General features: G+C 39.8%; 2 protein-coding genes across 2 annotated transcripts in view; both read right to left on the bottom strand.

Annotated features, from left to right (window-relative positions):
- Positions 1-318: 318 nt before the first annotated feature.
- Positions 319-579, bottom strand: LOC118837312 (cytochrome c oxidase subunit NDUFA4-like). Its single transcript, XM_036744196.1, has one exon. It carries the CDS (start codon positions 577-579, stop codon positions 319-321), a length of 261 nt encoding a protein of 86 aa, XP_036600091.1.
- Positions 580-5,576: 4,997 nt separating this feature from the next.
- Positions 5,577-23,308, bottom strand: part of LOC118837897 (cytochrome b-245 heavy chain) — a 52,203-nt gene continuing 34,471 nt past the window's right edge. Inside the window, exons 11-13 of the mRNA XM_036745036.1 lie at positions 13,217-13,363; positions 10,390-10,514; positions 5,577-9,303 (exon numbers count right to left, since the gene is read on the bottom strand). Coding sequence (XP_036600931.1) covers positions 9,177-9,303; positions 10,390-10,514; positions 13,217-13,363 — 399 coding nt within the window. The 3' untranslated portion in view covers positions 5,577-9,176. The remainder of the gene's footprint in view (positions 9,304-10,389; positions 10,515-13,216; positions 13,364-23,308) is intronic.

Below are 23,308 nucleotides of genomic sequence, written 5' to 3'. Positions count from 1 at the left end.
AGCGCTTGAACTCCAACCCACTTATTTCAATTTTCAGCATAATGCTTTTGCCACATTTCTGTGACATACTTTCCATCCTTTGAAATTCCCCTTTCCAGGACTTTCCCTGCAATTTCAAACATTTCGATTGTACCAAAACATCAAGGGGACAATGCTTTCTTTTTTTTCCAAGTTTCACATCTTTATTCATCTCTTAAACTCAACATGATTTTATGCAACATGAGGGAAAAATCAAGCATTTCCTAATTGTATGTAGAATTGTGCAGACATCTTGTGGAAGATCTTCATTCTCAGCAGCTGAAAAAGCATCATTTTCACTTAGAATTCTGGGCCTTCTTTCTTCAGTTTGCTATAATCCACATTCCCTGAATAGGACTTGTGCTGATCGGTGGGATTCATTTTGTTCCAAGCCTCTGGGTTATTCTTTCTGTCCCAGCTGACAGCCGGGTTGAAGAGAGCCAGGCGCATCAGTACAGCATGGCCCCGGTGCCCTCCCATTCTACCCCCTCCGATGAACACGAACAGGGGGATCAGGCTCGGGTGCTTATTGGCCTGCTTGATGATCCTGCGTTGGCTCATTCTTTCCCTGGCGGCCCAATGTCACCGCAGAGGAGGAGGAGAAGGAGGGGGACAATGCTTTCTAAATGCAGGGGATGGAAAGAAATAAACACCGTGACCCCCACCTTCCATTTGGTTTTCTGTGCAGAATTTCACCAGGATCAGCAAATTTTAGTGTGTTTTTTTTTAATCAGTTACACAAGGTACGACTGTCATTCTCTAAACTCGCCTGTTATGGTTGTTTTAAATGGTATTTTAATATAGCAAGTCCCGACAAAAGGTTGGCTGGCCACAGAATCTCCAGGGATTCGTATTCTTCCCAATTTGGGAAAAGAGGAAACTAACATAAGATCAGCCCTCAGACAAGAGGAAGTAGGAGTTTGTTTGTCTGTTTGTTTATGGAGTTTGAAGACTCTTGAGGAGAATGAGGAGAGAAGAAAAGAGAAGTAGTGGTTGTTCCGTGACAACAGTGTTGGGGGGGGGGAGCGGTAAGAGGGGGAGAGGAGGCAGCGGCAGCCAGTGCCTCCCATAGCTGCAGTCACCTTCTCAATCAATCCATAAACATTTATCAAGCACCTACTATGTATCAGGCACTGTGCTAAGTGCTGGGGATGACAAAAGAAGCAAAAGACCAGGGGCAGCTAAATGGGCAGTGAACAAAACACCAGCCCTGGAGCCAGGAGGACCTGAGGTCAAATCCGGCCTCAGATACTTGACACACTTACTAGCTGTGTGACCTTGGGCAAGTCGCTTAACCCCAATCACCTTGCCTTCCCCTCTCCAAAAAAAAAAAAAAAAAAAAAGCAAAAGACCATCCCTCAAGGAGCATACAGTCTAGTGGAGGAGATATCATACAAACACACACACACACACACACTTATATATATACACCAATAAAGCTATATAGAGGATATATAGGAAATAATTAACAGAGGGAAGGCATTATTTAAGAGGAATTGGGAAAGGCATCCTATAAAAGATGGGATTATAGTTGAGACTGAAAGGTAGCCAGGTAAGTCAATAGGCAGAATTCAGTCCTTGAATAAAAATCAAAAGAAAGAAGGAAAGAATAAACATTTATGTAGCAGCTACTATGTGGCAGGTACTGTTCTAAGCACTTTTTACAAATATTATCTCATTTGATCCTTACAACAACCCTATACATAGGTGCTATATATGCCCCATTTTACATTTAAGGAAACCGAGGCAAATAGCAGTCAGATGACTTGTGCAGGGACACACAGTGGTAACTAAGGCTGGATTTGAATTCAGGTCTTCCTGACTCTACTTTGTCACCAGCTGCCTTAGACTATGAGACAGGCCCTTCCTCTAAATGGACAATCGGAGAGGTCCATGTGAGCAGGAGCAGAGAGAGGAACAAGCCAGCTAAGAGTGGAACAAAGGGGCAGGCCCTGTCCTGTCCCATCCTTATTACCCTTTGTGTTTTCTTAAATTTATTCTGTTAAAGAACACAGTTACTGGACTTACTATTATTTCTCACAAATACCTGTGGTCACTCCTGTTCCTCATGTTGCAAGAGTAATTCTTTGTCTTTGGCACCAAAGTGAAGGAGTATCTTTCCTAACACTCTTTCACCATTGTTAGAGAGTTTTGCTCTCCAGCTGTGGGTATAAGCATAAACATCTACATGCCTACCCTGATATAGCAAACTTGACTATAGATGTAGGGCCCTGTTTTATAAATTTGCCTCAGATATGCGAGCAAACTTATTTTATTCTCTAAGACTCCTGAGATGAAAATGATCTTAGACTGTTCGTCAGGAGTTCAGAGCTGAAATCCTCTGACACAGAACAGTTGTGTGATCTGGGGGGACATTCACTTATTCTCTCTGATCCTTCAGCTTACATTCAACTTGTTTGCTAAATCGTGATGGGGAGATGACCTTGTGTCTCCAAGGCTCTATAAGCAGGCAGCAAGTTCTGACAGTTCCTCAGACTTGAATTTTTTTGAGATACAGACTTACTGAAGAAATATGAACCTGAGTTTCATCCTCATTTTGACCACAAGATGATAAAGATCTGGGTAACAGAAACTTGTGCAGGCCATCTTCAAAGTCAAGGGGAGTTTGGGCCTGTATCATTAAAAGGAGTGAGTAGCCACCCTTGACCCGCCACCGGTCATTGAAATCCTGAATTAGGTCTGGCTAGCTAAGAGGCCATTACTGAACTAGAAGTTTAAATTTAGTACCTATGAGAATGTGGCTCACTAAACACCCTCCATGGACACTCATTTCTTTGTCAGAAAAAGGTTTCCTCTGCCATGCCTTCATTACACACATTTATAAATTATAAGGAAATATATGTGATCACCCAACCTACATAAATGGGCAGGTTAGGGACAAAATGACTATAAGTCAAGACTAAGAGTGAGGCCTTTTCATTGCAAGGTGATGTAAATACTACACACTGCTTTGCCATCAGAATACAAACTCCTTGAGGGCAGGGGCTATTTAATTTTTGTCTGTGACTGCAGAGTCTACCACATAATAGGCGCTTAATGTGTCCCAAATCGGAGGATCCTCGGATTAGCTCCACTACAGATGCTTACTGATTGATTGGAAAGAATGCTTTATTTGGAGTCAGAGAACCTAAGATTGAATCCCTGGCTTTACCACTTATTCCTTGGGTAACCCTGGGGAAACTGTGTAATCCCTCTGAGCATTAATTTCCTCATTTGCAAAATGAATGGGTTGGGCTGGATTACTTCTAATTGGCTTTCTAAATCTACAAATTCCTCCTGTTAAATACTTTTCCTCATAATTTATAAGTGTATGTAATAAAACTGAGTGGCAGAGGAAATCCTTTCTGACAGTGGCAAGTGTCCTTAAAGAGTGTTTAATTAATTAATAATAAATAGATTTATAATTAATTATTGATTGATTATTAATTGCTTGATTTTAATCAAAATGATCATTAGAAATTAAATAATGCTTTAATGATTAATGATTAAAATATAATGAATAAATAAATTAAATAATAAATAAATAAATTAATTAATTAATTAATTAAATTCTCTGAATTGTAAATGAGCTTTGAGTATGTTGGTTGTTTGCTCACTCCTTTATAAAGTAATGCACTTTTTCCCCCTCATGGTGATTAATTGTCTGTATAAACTATGTACATAACTCACACACACACACACACACACACACAGACACATGCGTGCGCGCACACACACCCTCTAATTTCTAAATAGTGGAGAGCATGTTCTTTGACTTAGTCCTCAATAAGGCTAGTGGAACGTATAGGAATACAACATGTAGGGCTGTCTAAACTAAGGACACCTGCTTTGGGTCAAAGAACCTGGGGTCTTTGATGCTTTGTACTCATGTGACCTTGGACAAATCATTTAATCCCCCTGGGCCTCATTTTCTTCATCTGTAAAACATAGGAAATGGACTATATGACCTCTGAAGTCCCTTTTAGCTCTGAATCATGGGTTTTTAACCTGAGAGATAGATTTCAGGAGGATCCATGAACTTGACTGAGGAAAATACTATATCTTCATTTTCACTAGTGTCTAACTTGAATTTTGCCAGCCCTAGGGTCAGGTGGACCTGAGTTCAAATATAACCTCAGATACTTACTATACTAGGTGTGTGATCCTGGGCAAGTCACTTAACCCTGCCTCAGTTTCCTCATCTGTAAAATGAGCTGAGGAAGGAAATGGCAAACCACTCCAGTATCTTTGCCAAGTAAACCCCAAATGTGGTCATGATGAGTCGAACACAACTGAAATGACTCAACAGCAACAACAACAAACTGAAATAATCTCTAATCAGTCAATGGGAGCTTTACAAGTGTTAGAACTATGGGAAGGGACCTGTACTGACGATTTTTCACCCCTAAAAATCATTAACAGTAATAGAGGCAAGGGAAGGCATCCCTTGTGCTTGTGGTACTTAAAGGAGGTCTCATAGGATGTTCTTCACTAAGACTCCTCTTAGCATCCCAAAGACAGTCTTCTGTCTTGGTGCTGCCGAGTTCATCAACTCTGACAGAATCGTAACCCCCCGAGACAGTGACAACAATAACCCTTCACAACAATATCAGTGCGAAATAAAGATGGCTCTGACTTTAATGTCTCATAGAAATTTTAATGAATCTTTATTGGCATTCACAAAACAAAACAAAGACGGACAGCAACAAGAATCCCAAACTCTGAATGAAATTCAATTCATTTTGGAAAAAAAAAAGCACAGAACACCAAGACTTTCATGGTTTTCAAGGACAAACAGCTTAGATCCTTCACGCATGTATTTTCTTCCTGTTAATGCTGTTAATTAAATGTTCAAAGTCAAAAGCTAGTGATTGGCAGGGAAATGAGGGGTAGAAGGGGAAGAGAAATGCTTAAATGTTTGCAATGGCAAGCATTTAATAGGCACTATTCATCTTAAACTCCATATCACATGCTAGATTTTCTGATTTTTCCCTCCTATTTTTAGCAATAAGTAGCTAACTCCCATTAGAATTTCCCTTAGTCATTCAAAAGGAAAATTCTCCAACAGATAAATGAAGCTGTTTTCTATTATATCACCAGGGTAAAAGGGTGGGGGTGGGGTGGGGAAGGGGGGAGCCAGGATTTGCAAATTTGCAAAAAAGGTTCATCATGGTTTTCTTTTTTAACTTGACTGAAAAGGAATACTGCTCTTGCATAGATTATCAGAACTTAGATATCATGTGCAAAGTGGAATGCCTGGACCCAAGTATCTACTATAGGAATCAATCCCTAAGGCAGAATAATAAGCTGGGAGAACTCCTTGGTGTTTAGATATGGTATGACCCAATTGATTCTTATTAGTTAGGATAAATGTGTCCAATTAAATCACTGCAAAACAGGTTAGGGGTTAATTTCCTCTAACTTTTGTTGTTCACTTGTTTCAGACTCTTTGTGACCCACTTTGGCAAAGATACTGGAATGGTTTGCCATTTCCTTCTCCAGCTCACTTTACAGATGAGGAAACTGAGGCAAACAGGGTGAAGTGACTTGCCCAGGATCACAGAGCTAGTAAGTGTCTGAGGCCAATTTGAACTTAGGAAGAGGAGTCTTCCTGACTCCAGGCCCAGCCCTCTGTCTACAACTCCATCTAGTTGCTCAAGTATAGCTTGCAGCAAGTTAAAGAAAAATCTGCAATTGGATTCTTAGGATACCCTTTTTTTTTTAAATAAAAGAAAGAGTGGCGCAAGCCATTTTAAATCAGATGAGTATCCTAGCTTCAGTGGGATTAACAAAAAATATTTGAATCAACTCTTTTTTTGTAGTGGCAAAGTACTGGAAATGAAGGGGGTGCCCATTTGACAGAGAATGACTCAACAAAGCATGGTACATGTGTTAATAAAATACTGTAGAATACTATTGTACCATAGAAAATGTGGCAATGGAACAATTTTGAAGAAATTTGGAAAGACTTATATGAATCGATATTGAATGAAGCGAGCAGAGTCAGAACAATTTATATTGTTGCAACAACGTAAAAACAAACAACTTGAAAAGAAATAAGAACTCTGATCAATGAACAATCCTGATCCCAGATTTCTGGTTATGAAGACAGAGAGGTAACAGGCTAAATACGTAGAAAGAGAACTCCATTTTTGGACAAGGCCAACAGAGGAATTTGTTTTGCTTGATTATGCATATTTGTTACAAGGGTTTTGTTTTTATTTTTGTCCAGTGGAGAGGGGAGAGGAGATTCTTCCTGATTGAAAATTAAGAGATGTTTGCTCATTGAAAAAATAAATTTTAATGCTAATAATGATGATAAAAGCTATGAGTACTTGAGCTTCTGGAAGAGCACAAGGAATAGCAGGGAACACAGATAAAGTTTTGGTTTTTTATCAATTAATCTCAATGACACATTAATCTGAATCTACCTTCATAAATTTCCTTGTAGAATTGAAGAACTTGAAATATGTGAAGAATAGAAAATCCATTCATACATGTAGCCTTCAAGTGTATTGAAGCTCTGGGCACCTGAAATGCATACTTGGCTTTCCGAAGTCAGTAGAAAACCACATCGGTTGGTCTGAAAACAGGTCTCTGAGCCCTTCTCTTTGGCCTCTCTTTTACATTTTTCTGTTCTTCTCAGAAGTCATAGGATCACAGGCTTTAGAGAAATAAGGGACCTTAGAGATGATCTATTCCAACCCCATCCTTTTACACAGAAGGGAATGGAGGCCCAGAGAGGTTTAGTGACTTATCCAATGAGACATAGATAGTGCATGAGTGGCAAAACTGGAATTTGAAATCTGATGTTCTTTCCATAATCTAGAAATCTCCTTCTCTCTCCTCTCCTCTTCCCTTTGGAATTTACCTGTCCCTGCTCTGTTTTTCCCAACCCTCGCTGCCTCCTTCTCCTTTTCCCCTTCTGCTTCCTGCCCTAGAGTTCTAAACACCCTCGTAGCCCAAAGAATGAGCTCCATAGCTGTGTAACTGTGAGCTGGGTACACAAACACTAAAATTAGTAACTGTTCCTTGAAATGGCATGGAAAAACATGTCCTATTCAAACCTACTAGGGGGAGATGAGTTCTAATAATAATAGTGATTATGATTATTGTTGTAGGAACTGTGTTTGCCCTTTTTGGTATCCTCAGCATCTAACACAGTGCCTGGCGCACAGTAGGCACTTAATAAACGTTCATTGACTTACTGAATAATAGCTAGCATTTATACAACATTTTAAGATATCAAAGCACTTTACCAGTACTGACTTATTTTATCTTCACAGCTACATTGGGAGGGGTTATTGTTATCCTCCTTTTACAGAGGAGGAAGCTAAGGCAAGAAGAAGTGGTTGGCATGGGGACACACAGTCCCTGTGAGGCAGGTCTTCCAGACTCCAGGTTCAGTGTTCTAACCTTTGTGTCATTTAGCTGCCTCGTTAATTTGAGGACTATAAATTTCAGGACAGTAATAAAGTCAAATAAAAATTGTAAAATAGACAATATTAAAAAAAAGCTTAGGGAGTGGTCATGGGAGCCATTTGAAATCATATGGACTTAAGTAACTCATTCATTGTAATTCTTTCCTTCAAACTTTAACGGTGACTAGAGGAGAGAAGTCTGCGCTGGCCATCTACACTGTCACATTGTGGAAGCTCAGGCAGGTGGTCCACCCTCACCATCCTCATTAGCCAATAAGTACTGAACCCTTGGCTGGGTCTAGAGATGGAGGCAGAGCTAGAGCTCTGGGCTAGGAGTTGACAAAATGTGGGTTCCAGTCCCCCATGGGGTGATCCTGGGTAAGTCACTAACTTCTAGATGCCTCAGGTGCCACCGTAAAATTTCTCAACTTGGTCACAGGTTTACCGGAGGTGTGATCTGCATCGGTGAAGGGATTTAACATGCTGAATTCCCCACTGTCCCAATGTTTCAGACCTTTCGCATAGCTGCATGTGTGAGGCACTGGGCTGGAGCAGTCAGTCTAGACTATTGCAAAGTCACTCATGTTCTGCTGCTAGAATCTAGGTCCTCTTGAGCATGCTGCCCCACACTGCCTAGTGCAGGCCCTCCAAGAACACGAATGGCCAGGAGGGCTCTTCCCTGACAGTCACTGCATACTCAAAATTCGAACATGTAAGAACAGATGGAATTACTTAAGTGAGGGCTCTACAACCAGGAGAATCAGGCCTCTCTGGTCTGCACGAGGAACATTAAAAATAACAACATTGCTAGGTAGAATTTGTATAGCACTTTACATGTTTTCTCATCTGATCCTCATGACGAGCCTGTGGAGACAGGTGCTATTATCACACCCACCTTGTCGATTAGGAAACTGGGACTGAGAGAGGTTAAGTGACTTGTTCAGGTTCATACAGCCAATGTCTGAGGCAGGATTTGAACTCAAGTCTTCCTGACTCCAAGCTCAGTACTCTATTCAACGTAGGGAAAGGGGAGCCTTTATTATAGCACCCACCAGGTTCTGTGTTAAGCACCTTTCAAATAATATCTCGTTTGACCCTCACTACAAACCTGTGAGGCAGGCGCTATTATTGTTTGCATTTTACTTTTAAGGAAACTGAGGCAGAAAGAGGTAATGTTATTTACCCAGGGTCACATAGCTGGTGAATGTTTGAGGTGGGTTTTGAACTCAGTTCTTCCTGATTCCATGCCCAGGTCTCTATCCACTGTGCCAGCTATCTGCCTTTTAGAGAATATTATGGAAGGATTTTTGAAGAGCTTTCTGTCTAAATGATTTTTCCTAATTCTAATATGCCTGAACTAAAGCTTTTCTTGGAAATGTTTCTGGTTAATAGAATTGGGTTGCTCTATTAGCAATTTGGAACAGGCTCAACTGTTAACCTCCTTGAATCATCGAAGGGCTGTGTCAATATCTGGGTAAGCTGGTTCCTAAATACTTGGACAGTTTTCCTGAGCATATGTTGGAACCACTGAGATAATATACAATATACAAAAGGAAAATGAATCAACTAGTTTTCTTCCGTCTTGTTTAAAGATGGATGCTACTTTAGAAACGATCCCAACATGGTAGAAAACAAAAGCTATAAAGGCTTCTCTAGTTTTCGTTTGTTGCTATTAATGATCAGCATTTGTTTGACTGGGCATAGGGCTCATGTCCACATTTCCTGATGGAGCAGGAGTTAGAAGTTTTCTTTGTTGAAAATGAAATGCACTCCTCGAGGGCCAGCATCAGAGTTGGCAATGCTTTGCTTGTTGAGAGTTTCAGCCAGCGCTTCAGGTCCACAGAGGAATACACCTATCCTGGTACTAGGGTGGGGAAGAAAAAACATCCAGTATTAAGGAGACATTATTGGCTTATCCTAAAAGTGTTACACTGCTCCTGAGTCAATTCCCATAATACCAAGTCCTTTGGAAGTTTCTGTTTTTTCCTAGTGGCAAAACATTATGGCTCCTTCTCCGGATCCCCAAGCAGCCAATGTTTTCCTAGACTAGGAAGAGTAAATTGGACTTTCCCTTGGCTTAGCTCAACCCTATTTATAGATTCATAATTTTAGAGGTACATAACTGCCTAGGAATGATATAAAAGTAGAAATTAGGTGGAAATATTCTCTATTAGGGAAATAGCCATTGCTTTGTGAGTCTGCAGAGGTCCCTCATTTTGCAGCATCCATCCATCTCCCATTTGAGCTATAACATCTAGAAACTGGGGCTTCAAGAGCATCACAGCCAACCTTTGGAGGTACGGGCACTCTCTAACACCCAGTGTTACACCAGAATTTCTTGGATCAACTGTGTTCTAGCAAAATGGGGCTTCCCTTTATGTTTTCATGGTCCTGGGCCTCTAATAAAATATAAAAAAGACGGCCCTGCCCCATCATCAGTAGGGCTTGTGCTTTCAGTTACTTCTCCTATGATAATGATGGTTAATCCCCACTCTTTCTCACTGACCATGACCAAGAGCACACTTTTAGTAAATGACTGTCCAAACATGGAGGGTGTTCACAGTCATAAACAACAAAGGCATAGAGAGCACCCTAGCCAATCATTTTCTTCAATAACAACTTGTTACCAAGGAGCTTTAATTCAAAGAAAGTTTATCCTTGGGCATTGGAAAAGGGTTTTATGTCCTTCCTACACTTATGCTTTGCCCAATGCATCTGGTTCTTCTTTCCTTATTTTCCAGTTCACAGAAAAGTTCACCTAAGTATTTTGTTGTCAAAGGGGGAACCCTTCCCTCCATCCTTTATCTGATCCATGGAACTGATAGTGTCTAAGTTTAGACCTGTCTTATATAAGACAGGTAAACTGAGTTCCAAAGGGCTAACAGAATTTCTCTCGATTCTACAGTTTCAGGTTGACTTGGGGATTCCCAATGTGGAGTTGCTATCTTACTTTGGGTGTTGACTTGCAATGGTTTTGAACTCATTGTCCCAGTTGGGCCTTCCATACAAGGTCTTCTGTTTCAAGCCAGTAATGACATCCTTCTCTTCATCATGGTGCACAGTAAAGTGAGTAGCCTACAGGGAAAAAAAAGAAAATACTGCAAGAGTCTGCAAAAATTTATCCTGAAGTTTATATTTCCCTCTAAGGTCTTCATTTCCCTTCTCCCCTCCTATTTTTGAAGAACTATTAAAGACCTAGAATTCTTTGTAATTCTGTGAGTTAGAGAAAAACTCATTCTTAAAAATAAAAACAGGATAGTTTCTGTTTTTGGCCTCATTGTACTAGGATGTTTTATTCCTCTCACTCCAATTATGGGAGCTCCTCTGTTAATATGATAGATATGTACCTAAAAATGTTGTAAGTAAATTTATTTTTAAAAGTTAAATCATATTTTAGGTGATGTAGAACTGGGGGCTTTACTCTATTTAAAAAGAAGCTTGAGGTAACTCTTTTTTTAAAAAAACAACAAAGTCATTTTCAATTCAAATAATCACATTTGTCTATTTGGAAAGTTTAGATTTTCAAAAAGTTGGCTTTATTTAAGCAGAGTACCCTTGCATATTTAGCACAGCTGGATGGAGTCAGGACAGACCTGAATTCGCATTCAGCCTCATACATGTACTATCTGTATGATCCTGGGCAAGTTACTTAATCCTGTTTGCCTCAGTTTCCTCATCTGCAAAAATGAGCTGAAGAAGGAAATGGCAAACCACTCCACTATCTTTGCCAAGAAAACCCCAAATGGGGTTATGAAGAGTCAGATACGACTGAACAACAACACCCTTGAATATTATTAAAATCTGTTTTTATGGCTTCATTTTTATCTATGACTTTTTTTTTACTTATATAAGTGGGAGTTTTGAATTGCCTTGCTCAAAATTAGTAGCAGTACTTACAGTTATAGGAGTCTAGAGTCACATAATAATAGGCAATATATATGTGTGTATGTATATGTATGTGAATATTTATGTGTGTATTGTGTGTATATATATATATATACATGTGTGTATGAAATATCTCACTTTAAACTTTGCATATATTTTACATATATTTGCATGTATTACCTTTATTTTTTATTTTATATTATTTTTATTTACAGAGGAGTAAAATGAGACTGAGACCAATTAGGTAACAAGCCAAGGTCACACAACTAGTAAGTAGGTAACTTACTAGTAAGCTAGTGAGGCAAGATTGGAACTTGGGTTTTGCTGACCACGATTAGCCAAAGAAGCCACAAGACTCCTAGAGCAGGGAGGGGCAGTAAAGCCAACAAACAGATGATTCTAACTCATAAATGAGTGGTCCCAGAGAGCGATGGATTCCATGCAGAGGAGCCACACAGAACTTGAGTCTGAATGCCACTCCCTCTGAGACCACATGGGCTTGCAGAGAGCTCCTATCTCGGAGGGTCAGATGTTGCTCAAGGTTTGAGGTTAGAAGCAACCCTTAGGGTGACAGTTTAAACCGCCCACAATGAAATAGTTTAGGTGAAAGAAATATACATTTGCTTAGCATGCTGGAGGGTAAATAAGCCAATCTGAGGCTACATCGTATAATGCGTTGTAAAGAACACTGGACTAGGAGAGAGGAGGCCCAAGGTTTGAAGCCCAGTTCTCAACAACCTACTGTGTGACACTGATAAAATTATTTAACCTTTCTTGGACACAATTTCCTTATTTGGAAAATGAAGGAACTGAACTAAATCAGGAGTTCTTAACCTGGGGACCCCACAGTCCCAAAGGGTCCATGGATAGATTTCAAAGGGTCAGTGAATTTGGATAAGAAAAAAAAATTACATTTTTATTTTCACTAACCTCTAACTGAACTTTGATTTCCTTCCATTTATCATTTTTTCACATTCAAATTTCCTTCAAATGTAAGGAACAACCATTATTCTGAGAAGGGGTCCATAGGCTTCACCAGTCTGCCAAAAAGGTCCATGGTAAAAAAAAAATGCTAAGAACCCTTGAACTAAAAGGATCTCTAAGCTCCCTTTTGGTGCTAATATTCTATCATTCAATGACTCCAGGAATGAATGGCTAAAACACTAAACTATTGAGCTTGTGTCCAGTTAATAACAGGATGGGAGGAGAGACCAGTTTTAGGTAAGACACAGTCCCTGCCCTCAAAGAGCTTACAGTTTTTTAGGAAAATAAAGAGCCTAACACAGAGTAAAAATATAAAATGTGGTGGCGTGAGGCCTAAGAGGGAAGGCTATTGATAGGCAGGTAGGTGGTACAGTGGATAGAGTTCTGGACTTGGAGTCGGGAAGCTGTAAGTTTGAATCCTGCCTCAGATATTCTAGCCATGTGAGTCTCAAAAAATCGTTTAACCTTTCTGTCTCAGTTTCCTCATCTATAAAAGAGGGATAATGCTAATAACACCTCCCAAAGTTGCTGTGAGCATCAAATAATATAATAATTGTTATTAAAACTTAAAACTGCACTAAGACTTTTGTTCTACCCTGTATATGTGAAGTGCTTTATAAACAATAAAGTGTTATGTAATTGCTACCTATTATTATTGTTGTAGTTGTTAAGGTTTTTAGTAATGAGGGTTTGTTCTGCCCCATAGACTATAGATTTCATGGAGAATTGCAGCCTGCTTATGGTGTCTTAAGCTCCATCAGGGATGAGCAGTGAGAGAGGCTAGAAGGATAGGTCAACCCCTGATGATACATCTTCAAAAAGGACTTCCAAACAGACAGTGCAGGACAGAAGGGCGGTTTGGACACTTTTACAGAGAGACTAGAGGCCCACTTTGGTTTTGTTGTTACCTGAGATTCATCCCAGCCAGTAAGGTAGATGTTGTAGCTGAGAAAATCAGCATTGTTCTTCTCCTGCATCTGAGTCTCTAGTAACTGCAGCAGGTCTGCAAACCATTCAAAGGCATGTGTGTCTCGACACAGCCAGTAAAAATAAATCTGGGAAGGAAAGGTAAGACAGGTAAGCACAATGGTTCTGCCATTTGGCATCACAAGAACCCCATGGCCCAGGATATCTGGAACTATACACTCTAGAATCATAGACTTTAGAACTGGAAGGGACCTTAGAGAAAATAGATCAAATAATTGGGGCAGGCCAGACAATTGGTAATGGATCCAGCATCAAGTAATATGGAGAAGTCTAGCCCTGAGGCTTACTGTCTAGTGAATAAGTGAGTGGCAGATATCTCAATAAACAGCCAGTGTCAAGAGGATACTGGATAGAAATCCAGGCACGATAGAAGCTGATTCCAGAGAGATCAGGCAGATGATGGTAGGGCCTGGGATGGAATTCAGAGTGGGCAGCCCAATCCTGAGAAGATTTGGGATTTAAACCAAGGGAACCAAACAGAGCCTCAGGCATGGGGAGTTGGTAGAAGGGAGGAGAGACAAGACCAGTATTCAGTTACTGGATCTAAGGATGTAAGATTGGGCCAAGACCAGAAGTAAGGCTGACTTCATGGTGAGACATTCACCTATGGCTCTGAAGGTTCCTATATTTTCATTTCTCAGGATCAGATTGGGCAAAGGTGGGGTTTTAAATGACCATTATGGTAGGGATTGAATGGAAGTAGGACCAAGTTATGTGTCTAAGTAGCCCTGCCTTGAAACCCTAAAGTCTAGAGCCCAAACAAAATTAGAGTATACATAAAAGAAACTAGGTTATTGGCAAATCATTCTAAGGGAAGATACAACTCCATCAAAATTGGCATTGGCCACTTCTCTCCATCAGATTATTATTGGAGTCCATCCAGAGGAGCTTTTCTTCCCACAAGACACTATTTGCCGACTCTGCATATTTTGCTGGCCATTCCACTCTCCTGGTATGTCGTCTCTCGGCCTCCATGGTTTCCTTCAAGTTTCCAGCTATGATCCCACCTTCTATAAGAAGCCTTGCCCTGTCTTCCTTAATGCTCGTGTTTGCCCTAGTTTGATTATCTCTAATTGAATCTCTATCTCTAATCTCTATCTCTATCTTCTTTATGCATAGCTGTTTGCAGGTCCTCTCCCCCTTTAGACTGTGAGTTCCTTGAGGTCAGGACCTGCCTTTTTTCTTTGTATCTCCAGTGCTTAATACATTACCTGGCATGTAGTAGGTGCTTGATAAATACTTGTTAACTAAGGTGGTGAGGGGAAAGGAAAACAGAATATGAGATAGGATTGAAGCATCTCTTAGGGATATTGAGTCTGGCCCAAAGCTCATACACAGTAGGCTCAAAGGTCTTTCCAACAAAGTAAGCATCAGAGAAAGGACACAGGCCAGCTATGTGTTCAGAAGAAGCAATAGTGGCAGGCTCGCCTGAGAAAGCTCCAGGGTGGTTAGAAAGTACCCCAGGAATTTGGAAAGCTCCAGGGAGTGACAGCAGGCAGTGACCAATTTGGAGCCAACCAGCTCAGTGCTGCTGCAATGCTCATATCAGGACAGCCCAGACTCAGGGGCTCTGAGGTCACTAACATTGTGTCCTGAGATGCCAGACTCAGTGCTCATGTCAAAGTGACTTATACCTGGGAAATAGAAATCATTACAAGAACTGAAGGGACCTAGGATGAGACCCAGCTGGGTTGATCACACCATTTAAAAGTGAAGGGGGATGGGTGGGATGGGGAAACAGGTCCAAGATGATAGATTAGAGGCAGCAACCCAGTCAAACTTTCCCAACTTCCCCCCAAAACAATTTTAAAATAACAACTCAAATCGAATTTTGGAATGTCAGAGTCAAGAAAAGGTTAGGGTGAGGCATTTTTTTCAACTTAAAACAACTTAGAAGGTTGGCAGGAAAGGTCTGTGACACTGGGATGGGGGCTGGCCTGAACCGTAGGTGGCAGCAGCACTAGTAGTGGGCCTTGAAGGTGGCTGCAATAGTGGAAGCAGCAGCAGCTTCAGGAGCTAACAGCCCAGGGAAGTATGGTGGTTAGACAACTGGTCAGAAAGAGATTATAGGGGACCCTTTGCAGCTGGCACTGATTGACAACCTGTTGCCCACATGCAGTTCTGAGTCACAATTCCAGTGTGGAGAGGAGTACTTGTGGTCAGTCAAAAGAGAACAGGCACTCCAGGCACAGTTCCAAGACCAAGAAGAGACTAGCACTTACAACTGAAGAGTAGTGGGGTCCCTTCCTGGGTAAACACTAGAGCACAGACCAGCAAAGCAGTGACCACACATCTCCCCAGATCACACCATCTTGGAAGCACCAAAAATTTGCAGATCCCCAGAACTAGCTCTGAAAGAGCAGCATGAAAAAGCCTGAAGTTTAGAATAGTGCTTTTTTACTCCCAGTTGAGCAGAGCCCAACTTTAACTTACAGTTCAAAGTCAAGAAATAGGCTGGAAAAATGATCAACAACAACAACAAAAGAACTCGACCATAAGAAAAAAAAACTATATACTATAGGGGCAGGGAAGATCAAGCCACAAACTCAGAAGATAACAATGAAAAAACAGACACAACCAAAGCCTCAAAGAAAAATGTTAATTGAACACAAAGCCAATAAGAATTTCTGGAGGTGTTATAGAAAAAGAGAAGAACTGTAGAGAGAAAAAATGGGAAAAGAAATGAGAATGATGAAAAACTGTGAAAAGAGAATTAACAGCTTGGTAAAAGAGGCACAAAAAATACTGAAGAAAATAACACCTTAAAAAAACAGAATTGGCCTAATGGTAAAGGATTTAATGCAGATAAATTCACTGAATAATTCACCAAAGGAAAAAGTTTTAAAGCAGAATTGGCCAAATGGAAAAAAGAGTTATAGAGGCTCACTAAAAAAATAATTCCTTTAAATTAGAACTGGGTAACTAGAAGATAATGACTCCATGAGACTTCAAGAAATAATAAAACAAAGTCAAAAGAGTAAAAAAAATAGAAGAAAATGTGAAATATCTCATCAGAAAAATATTTTACCTAGAAAACAGATTGAGGAGAAATAATTTAAGAATTATTGTACTACCTGAAAGTCATGATCAAAAAAGAGCATAAATATAATATTTTAAAAAATTATTAAGGAAAACTACCCCAGAGGGTAAAATAGAAATTGAAAGAGTCCACTGATCACCTCTTGAAAAGGATCCTAAAATTAAAATGCCCATTACAGCCAAATTCCAGAGATCCCAGGTCAAGGAGAAAATATTTCTTTTTATTTCTTTTTTAATTTTTTTTAAAAATGTATTTAATATATTTAGTTTTCAGCATTGGTTTTCACAAAAGTTTGAATTACAATTTTTTCCCCATTTCTACCCTCCCCCCACTCCAAGATGGAGTATATTCTGGTTGCCCTGTTCCCCAGTCAGCCCTTCCATCTGTCACCCCACTCTCCTCCCATCCCCCTTTCCCTTCTTCTCTTGTAGGGCAAGATAAATTTCTATGCCCCATTGCCTGTGTATCTTATTTTCTGTTTGCATGCAAAAACTTTTTTGTTGTTATTGTTGTTGTTGTTTTGAATGTCTGTTTTTAAAACTTTGACTTCCAAATTCTCTCCCCTCTTCCCTCCCCAACCACCCTCCCTGAGAAGGCAAGAAATTCAACATAGGCCACATGCATATCATTATGTAAAACCCTTCCACAATACTCATGTTGTGAAAGATTAACTATGTTTAGCTCCTTCCTAACCTATCCCCCTTTATTGAATTTTCTCCCTTGACCCTGTCCCTTTTCGAAAGTGTTTGTTTTTGATTACCTCCTCCCCACATCTGTCCTCCCTTCTATCATCTTCCCTTTTTTATCTTCTTCCTCCTTCTTTCCTGTGTGGTAAGATACACAATTGAGTGTGTATGGTATTCCCTCCTCAGGTCAAATCCGATGAGAGCAAGATTTACTCATTCCCCCTCACCTGCCCCCTCTTCCCTTCCTATAGAACCACTTTTTCTTGCCACTTTTCTGCGAGATAATTTGCCCCATTCTATCTCTCCCTTTTGTCCCTCTCTCAATATATTCCTCTCTTATCCCTTAAATTGATTTTATTTTTTTAGATATCATCCCTTCATATTCAACTCACCCTGTGCCCTTTGTGTGTGTGTGTGTGTGTTTATATATATATATATAAACACACACATATATATACCTATATACATACATACATAGACACACACATATGTATGTATATATATATATATGTATACACAAACACACACATATAGATATATATATATATGCATATTCATTTCAGCTACTATGATATTGAGGTCTCATGAATCATACACATCATCTTTCTATGTAGGAATGTAAACAAAACAGTTCAACTTTAGTAAATCCCTTATGATTTCTCTTTCTTGTTTACCTTTTCATGTGTCTCTTGATTCTTGTGTTTGAAAGTCAAATTTTCTATTCAGCTCTGGTCTTTTCACTGAGAAAGCTTGAAAGTCCTCTATTTTATTGAAAGTCCATATTTTGCCTTGGAGCACGATACTCAGTTTTGCTGGGTAGGTGATTCTAGGTTTTAATCCTAGCTCCATTGACCTCCGGAATATCATATTCCAAGCCCTTCGGTCCCTTAATGTGGAAGCTGCTAGATCCTGTGTTATCCTGATTGTGTTTCCACAATATTCAAATTGTTTCTTTCTGGCTGCTGACAGTATTTTCTCCTTGACCTGGGAGCTCTGGAATTTGGCGACAATGTTCCTAGGATTTTTCTTTTTGGGATGTATTTGAGGAGGCGATCGGTGGATTCTTTCAATTTCTATTTGACCCTCTGGCTCTAGAATATCAGGGCAATTCTCCTTGATAATTTCTTGAAAGATGATATCTAGGCTCTTTTTTTGATCATGGCTTTCAGGTAGTCCAATAATTTTTAAATTATCTCTCCTGGATCTATTTTCTAGGTCAGTGGTTTCTCCAATGAGATATTTGACTTCGTCTTCCATTTTTTCATTCCTTTGGTTCTGTTTTATAATATCTTGGTTTCTCATCAAGTCACTAGCGTCCACTTGCTCCAATCTCATTTTTAAGGTAGTATTTTCTTCGGTGGTCTTTTGGACCTCCTTTTCCATTTGGCTAATTCTGCCTTTCAAGGCATTCTTCTCCTCATTGGCTTTTTGGAACTCTTTTGCCATTTGAGTTAGTCCATTTTTTAAAGTGTTGTTTTCTTCAATATTTTTTTCAGTATTTTTTTGGGTCTCCTTTAGGAAGTCATTGACTTGTTTTTCATGGTTTTCTTGCATCATTCTCATTTCTCTTCCCAATTTTTCCTCTACTTCTCTAACTTGCTTTTCCAACTCCTTTTTGAACTCTTCCATGGCCTGGGACCAGTTCATGTTTTTCTTGGAGGCTTTTGGTGTAGGCTCTTGGGCTTTGTTGACTTCTTCAGGGCATATGTTTTGGTCTTCTTTGTCACCAAAGAAGGATTCCAAAGTCTGAGACTGAATCTGGGTGTATTTTCGCTGCCTGGCCATGTTCCCAGCCAACTTACTTGACCCTTGAGTTTTTTGTCGGGGTATGACTGCTTGTAGAGCAAAGAGTACTTTGTTCCAAGCTTGAGGGGATGTGCCGTTGATTTCAGAGCTATTTCTCTACAGCCAGCTCTGCCACTCCAGCAGTCCTCCTTCCTCGAGAACCACCAACCCAGACCTGAGGCAAATCTTCAGCAGGCTCTGCACTCTTGCTCTGATCTGCCACTCAATTCCTCCCACCAGGTGGGCCTGGGGCTGGAAGTAACTGCAGCTGTAGCTGCACCTCCCCTGCTGCCCCTGGGGTGGTGGCCAAACTGAGAACTGTGTCCCCAGCAGCTTTTCCCAGTAACCTTCTCTGTTGTCTTTGGTGTTTGTGGGTTGAGACGTCTGGTGACTGCCACAGCTCACTGCTTCAGGGTGCTAGGGCCTGTTCTGCCCGGCTCCTGGTTTGGCTGGTCCTGCTGCCTCCCACGCTGAGCTCTGCTCCCCTCCACTCCATGTGCAATAGACCTCACCCAGCGACCATCCAGCCTGTCCTGGGCTGGATCCCTGCTTCCCTCTGCTATTTTGTGGGTTCTGCAGTTCTAGTATTTGTTCAGACCCATTTTTTATAGGTTTTTGGAGGGACACGGTGGGGAGCTCACACAAGTCCCTGCTTTCCAGCCGCTATCTTGAGGGAGAAAATATTTCAAGCAGCCAGAGAGAAAATTCAATTATCATGGAACCACATTCAGGATGGCACAAGATTTAGCAACTTCCATTTTAAAGGAGTAGAGGGCTTGGAATATGATATTCTGGAAGGCAAGGGAGCTAGGGTTACAATAAAAAATAACCTACCCAGCAAAACTGAGTGTAATCCCTCAGGGGAAAATGGGTATTTAATGAAATAGAGCACTTTCAAGCATTACTGATGAAAAGACCAGAGCTGAATAGAAATTTGACATTCATGCTCGAGACTTCAATTTTCTTTGATCTCTACCCTTTGACTCAGCAATACCACTGCTACGTCTGTGCCTTAAAGAGATCAAAGAAAAGGAAAATACTCATATGTACAAAAATATTTATAGCCACTCTTTTTGTGGTGGCAAAGAATTGGGAATTGAGGAGATGCCCATCAATTGAGGAATGTCTGAACAAGCTGTGGCCCATGATTGTGATAGAGTACTACTGTGCTATAAGAAATGATGAGGTGAATCGTTTCTGAAAAACATGGGAAGACACATATGAATTGATACAAAGTGAAGTAAGCAAAACCAGTAAATCGTCATACATAGTAACAACAATATTGTAACAATGATCAACTATGTTAGCTATTCTGATAGATACAATGATTCAAGATAATTCCAAAGGCTTCATGACGAAAAATGCTATTCACCTCCTGAGAAAGGACTAGTGAACTCTAAGTGCAAATTGAAGTATAATTTTCTGTCTTTCTTTAAAAAATAAGTGAACAGGGGAGGGGATTCATGCTGGCACAGAGCCTCAATTTAGAGTCTTAATTTGGAGAGGTGAGTAAAGCAAAGAAAATACCAAACAGTATCAAATATTATTTAAAATCAAATCCCATAACAGCCAAGCAAGCCAAAGCGCAAAGGGGGAAAATGCATTTTATACAAGAACTACATGAATGCGGAGAAGAAGTGAGGTAAGAAATTTTTTAAATGAGATAAAAGCTCTTAAGAAAAGAATTGGAAGGAGAATAAGTAATTTAGGAGTCAAAGTAGGAGGTAAAGTCAAGATTATGGAGTAGAAAGAAGCAGTATAGCCCAGCCTTCCTACAAATGCCTTCGAACAAATCTAGAGAATGAACTAAACAGAGTTCTTATGGGGAAATCCAAGAAAAAGTGACAATGAGTCTTTTTTTCAGCCTGGGTTGGCATAAGAAGACACAGATGTCTGTGAACTCGGGGGATGGGGTATGGCCAGAAACATACCCAAGGAGCACTTCTGAAAACTCAAATTAGCCAGAGAAACCAATAACTCTATGAGACAGCAAGAAATATTAGAACAAAATCACAAGATTGAAAAATAAAGGTAAAATATGATAGGTGATACAAAAAAAACAAGTGACCTAGAAAATAGGTCAAGAAAAGATAATTTAAGAATCATTAAACTCCCTGAAACCCATGATTAAAAATAATTTCTGAACACTATGAAAACTACTCAGACCTATTAGAACCAGAAAACAAAGTGAAGATAGAAAGAATGGTCTGATCACCTCCTAAAAGAAACCCCAAAAGTAAGTGTCCCAGTAATGTCATATCCAAAATCCAGAACTCTTATATCCAAGAAAAAATACTGCAGGCATCTAGAAAGGAGTTTAAGAACCAAGGATCTATAACCAAAATCACAGAAGACCTCATAGTTTCTACCAAAATCAGATTTTGGAATGCTATATTCCTAAAAGCTATATATAGACTTACAAACAAGAATAACTTACCTTGTAAACCTGAGTATCATCCTACAGGGAAAAAATAAACCTTTAATGGAGAAGGATTTTCAAGCATGTCTGATGAAAAGATGAGAACTAAGTAGAAACTTTGAAATGTAAACTTGAAGTCTAGAGAAATATAGAAAGGTAAACTTGGAAGGAGCTGTATAATGATGAAGGGCTGCTAATGAGGTAGAAGAAAAAAAGTATCCCTCCAGAACCCTGTCTTCAAGGATAATGAGTTAATTTTTTTAAAAAATGGAAGTCAGGGAGTGGGGTGGATCACTCCTGTTCTGAGAGTTTAAAGAGAGGAAAGAGAAGGGAGGTAAAAGAAATATACTAGTGTAGAAAAGAGAAAGAAGGGAGTGAAAGTTGCTATTCTCATAAAAATATACAAAGAAGGAGGAAGAGGTAGAGGAATTAGGCATCAAATGAACCTCACTCTCATATGAAATGGACAAAAAAGAATTGAACACAGTTTGTTTATAAATACACTATACTGAATAAAACTCAACAGGGAAACAATCATGGACAAGCAGGGATGGAAATGAGGGAGAGATAACATTGAGAAGAAAATAGTCATAAGCAAAACACACTTCTGGGATTTTTTTTAAGAAAAAAAAGAAAAGGGAAAGGAGAGGAGACGAGAGAAAAGAAAAGACCTAGAATTTAAGTGGGTGTGGATTGCTGTCAGACAATTGGGGAATTGCTCAACAAGTTGTGTCATATGAATGTCATGAGATATTATTGTGGTATAAGAAATGATGAAAGGGAGGATTTCAGAGAACCTTGGGTGTTATGAACTGAGTGAAATTAGCAGAACCAGAAAAATAAGTCTTGCAAGGACAGTAAAGTCATAAAGAAAAGCAAAAGATTATGAACTCTGATCAATGCAATGACCAACCAAGTCTTCAGAAGATCAATGACAAAGCATGTTCCCCACCTCCTAACAGAGTGGGATGAACACAAGGTCAAGAGACCCACAGTTTTGAACGTTGCCACTGTGTGGGATTCATTTTGTTTGACTATGTTTATGCTTTATAAGCTTTTTTGTCCCCTTTCTCTGGGTTACTTATATGGGAGGTGCCCAGGAAGGAAGGTGAGGTTAGCAATAGTGATGCTAAAAGAAAAAAAAGAGCCATTGTGACATTTTTAATGGACAGAAAACAATAGAAGTTCGGAAGGAAGCACAAATAATAAGGACCATTTTGAAAGTGTCATATAGAATTTAGTATGAAATTTGAAAAAGAAAGCCAGTAGTCTGAAATGGAGATTCACAGTTTCATATAGAGTCCTCTTTTTATGTTCTGGTATGTGTATGGAAATGTACTTTCTTTGTTTTTAAGTTCAGAATAATAATTATAAAAAAGAAATGATAGAGAAACAGATTTAGACTTGATATAAAGAATAAATTACTAACAATTAGAGCTATACAAAAGGGAAATGAATTGCCTCAGGTTTGTAGCTTCAGAACTACAAGAGATCTCAGAGATTATCTGGTCCAGTCTTCTAATTTTAAAGATGGGGAAACTGAGGCCCAGAAAGGTTAAGTGATTTGCCCAAGTTACACATGCAGCACATACAAAGTCAGGATCTTAACCCAGCTCTTCAGACTAAATCCAGTGTTCACTTCTCTTTAGGAGCTTGCCCTTTAATCATAGAATCTCAGAGTTGGAAAACATCTTGGAGGGCAGATAGTGCAAAATCTACATGAATAAGAATGTTCTCTACAGAACGCGCATCAAGTGGGCACCCAGACATGGCTTGAAGAGCCTCAGTAAGGGGGGGGGCGGGGAAGGGTAAGGAGGGTGATGAGGACCTACTACCTCCTGAGGCTTCCCATCCATTTCACCTTGATAGCTATAACTCTTAGGAAGTTTTTGTTTACATTACGCCTAAATGTCTCTCTTCTCTCCTCTCTCCTCTTCTCTGTCTCTCTTTGTCTCTGTCTCTCTCTCTCCTCACCCCAAACTTCCACAGTTCTTTCAGTTAGTCCTTATATGGTACGACCTTGAAGTCTGATCAAGACTCCCTCTCACTGGAGGTCTTTAAGCAGAGGTTGGATGACCATTTG

This window comes from Trichosurus vulpecula, chromosome 2 (assembly GCF_011100635.1).
Source record: "Trichosurus vulpecula isolate mTriVul1 chromosome 2, mTriVul1.pri, whole genome shotgun sequence".
In the NCBI taxonomy this organism is placed as follows: Eukaryota; Metazoa; Chordata; class Mammalia; order Diprotodontia; family Phalangeridae; genus Trichosurus; species Trichosurus vulpecula.
This window is presented reverse-complemented; position numbering and strand designations above follow the sequence as displayed.

Bases quoted from the DNA above. Each gene is read 5' to 3' on its own strand.
- LOC118837312 (XM_036744196.1), bottom strand. From the start codon at position 579: ATGAGCCAACGCAGGATCATCAAGCAGGCCAATAAGCACCCGAGCCTG.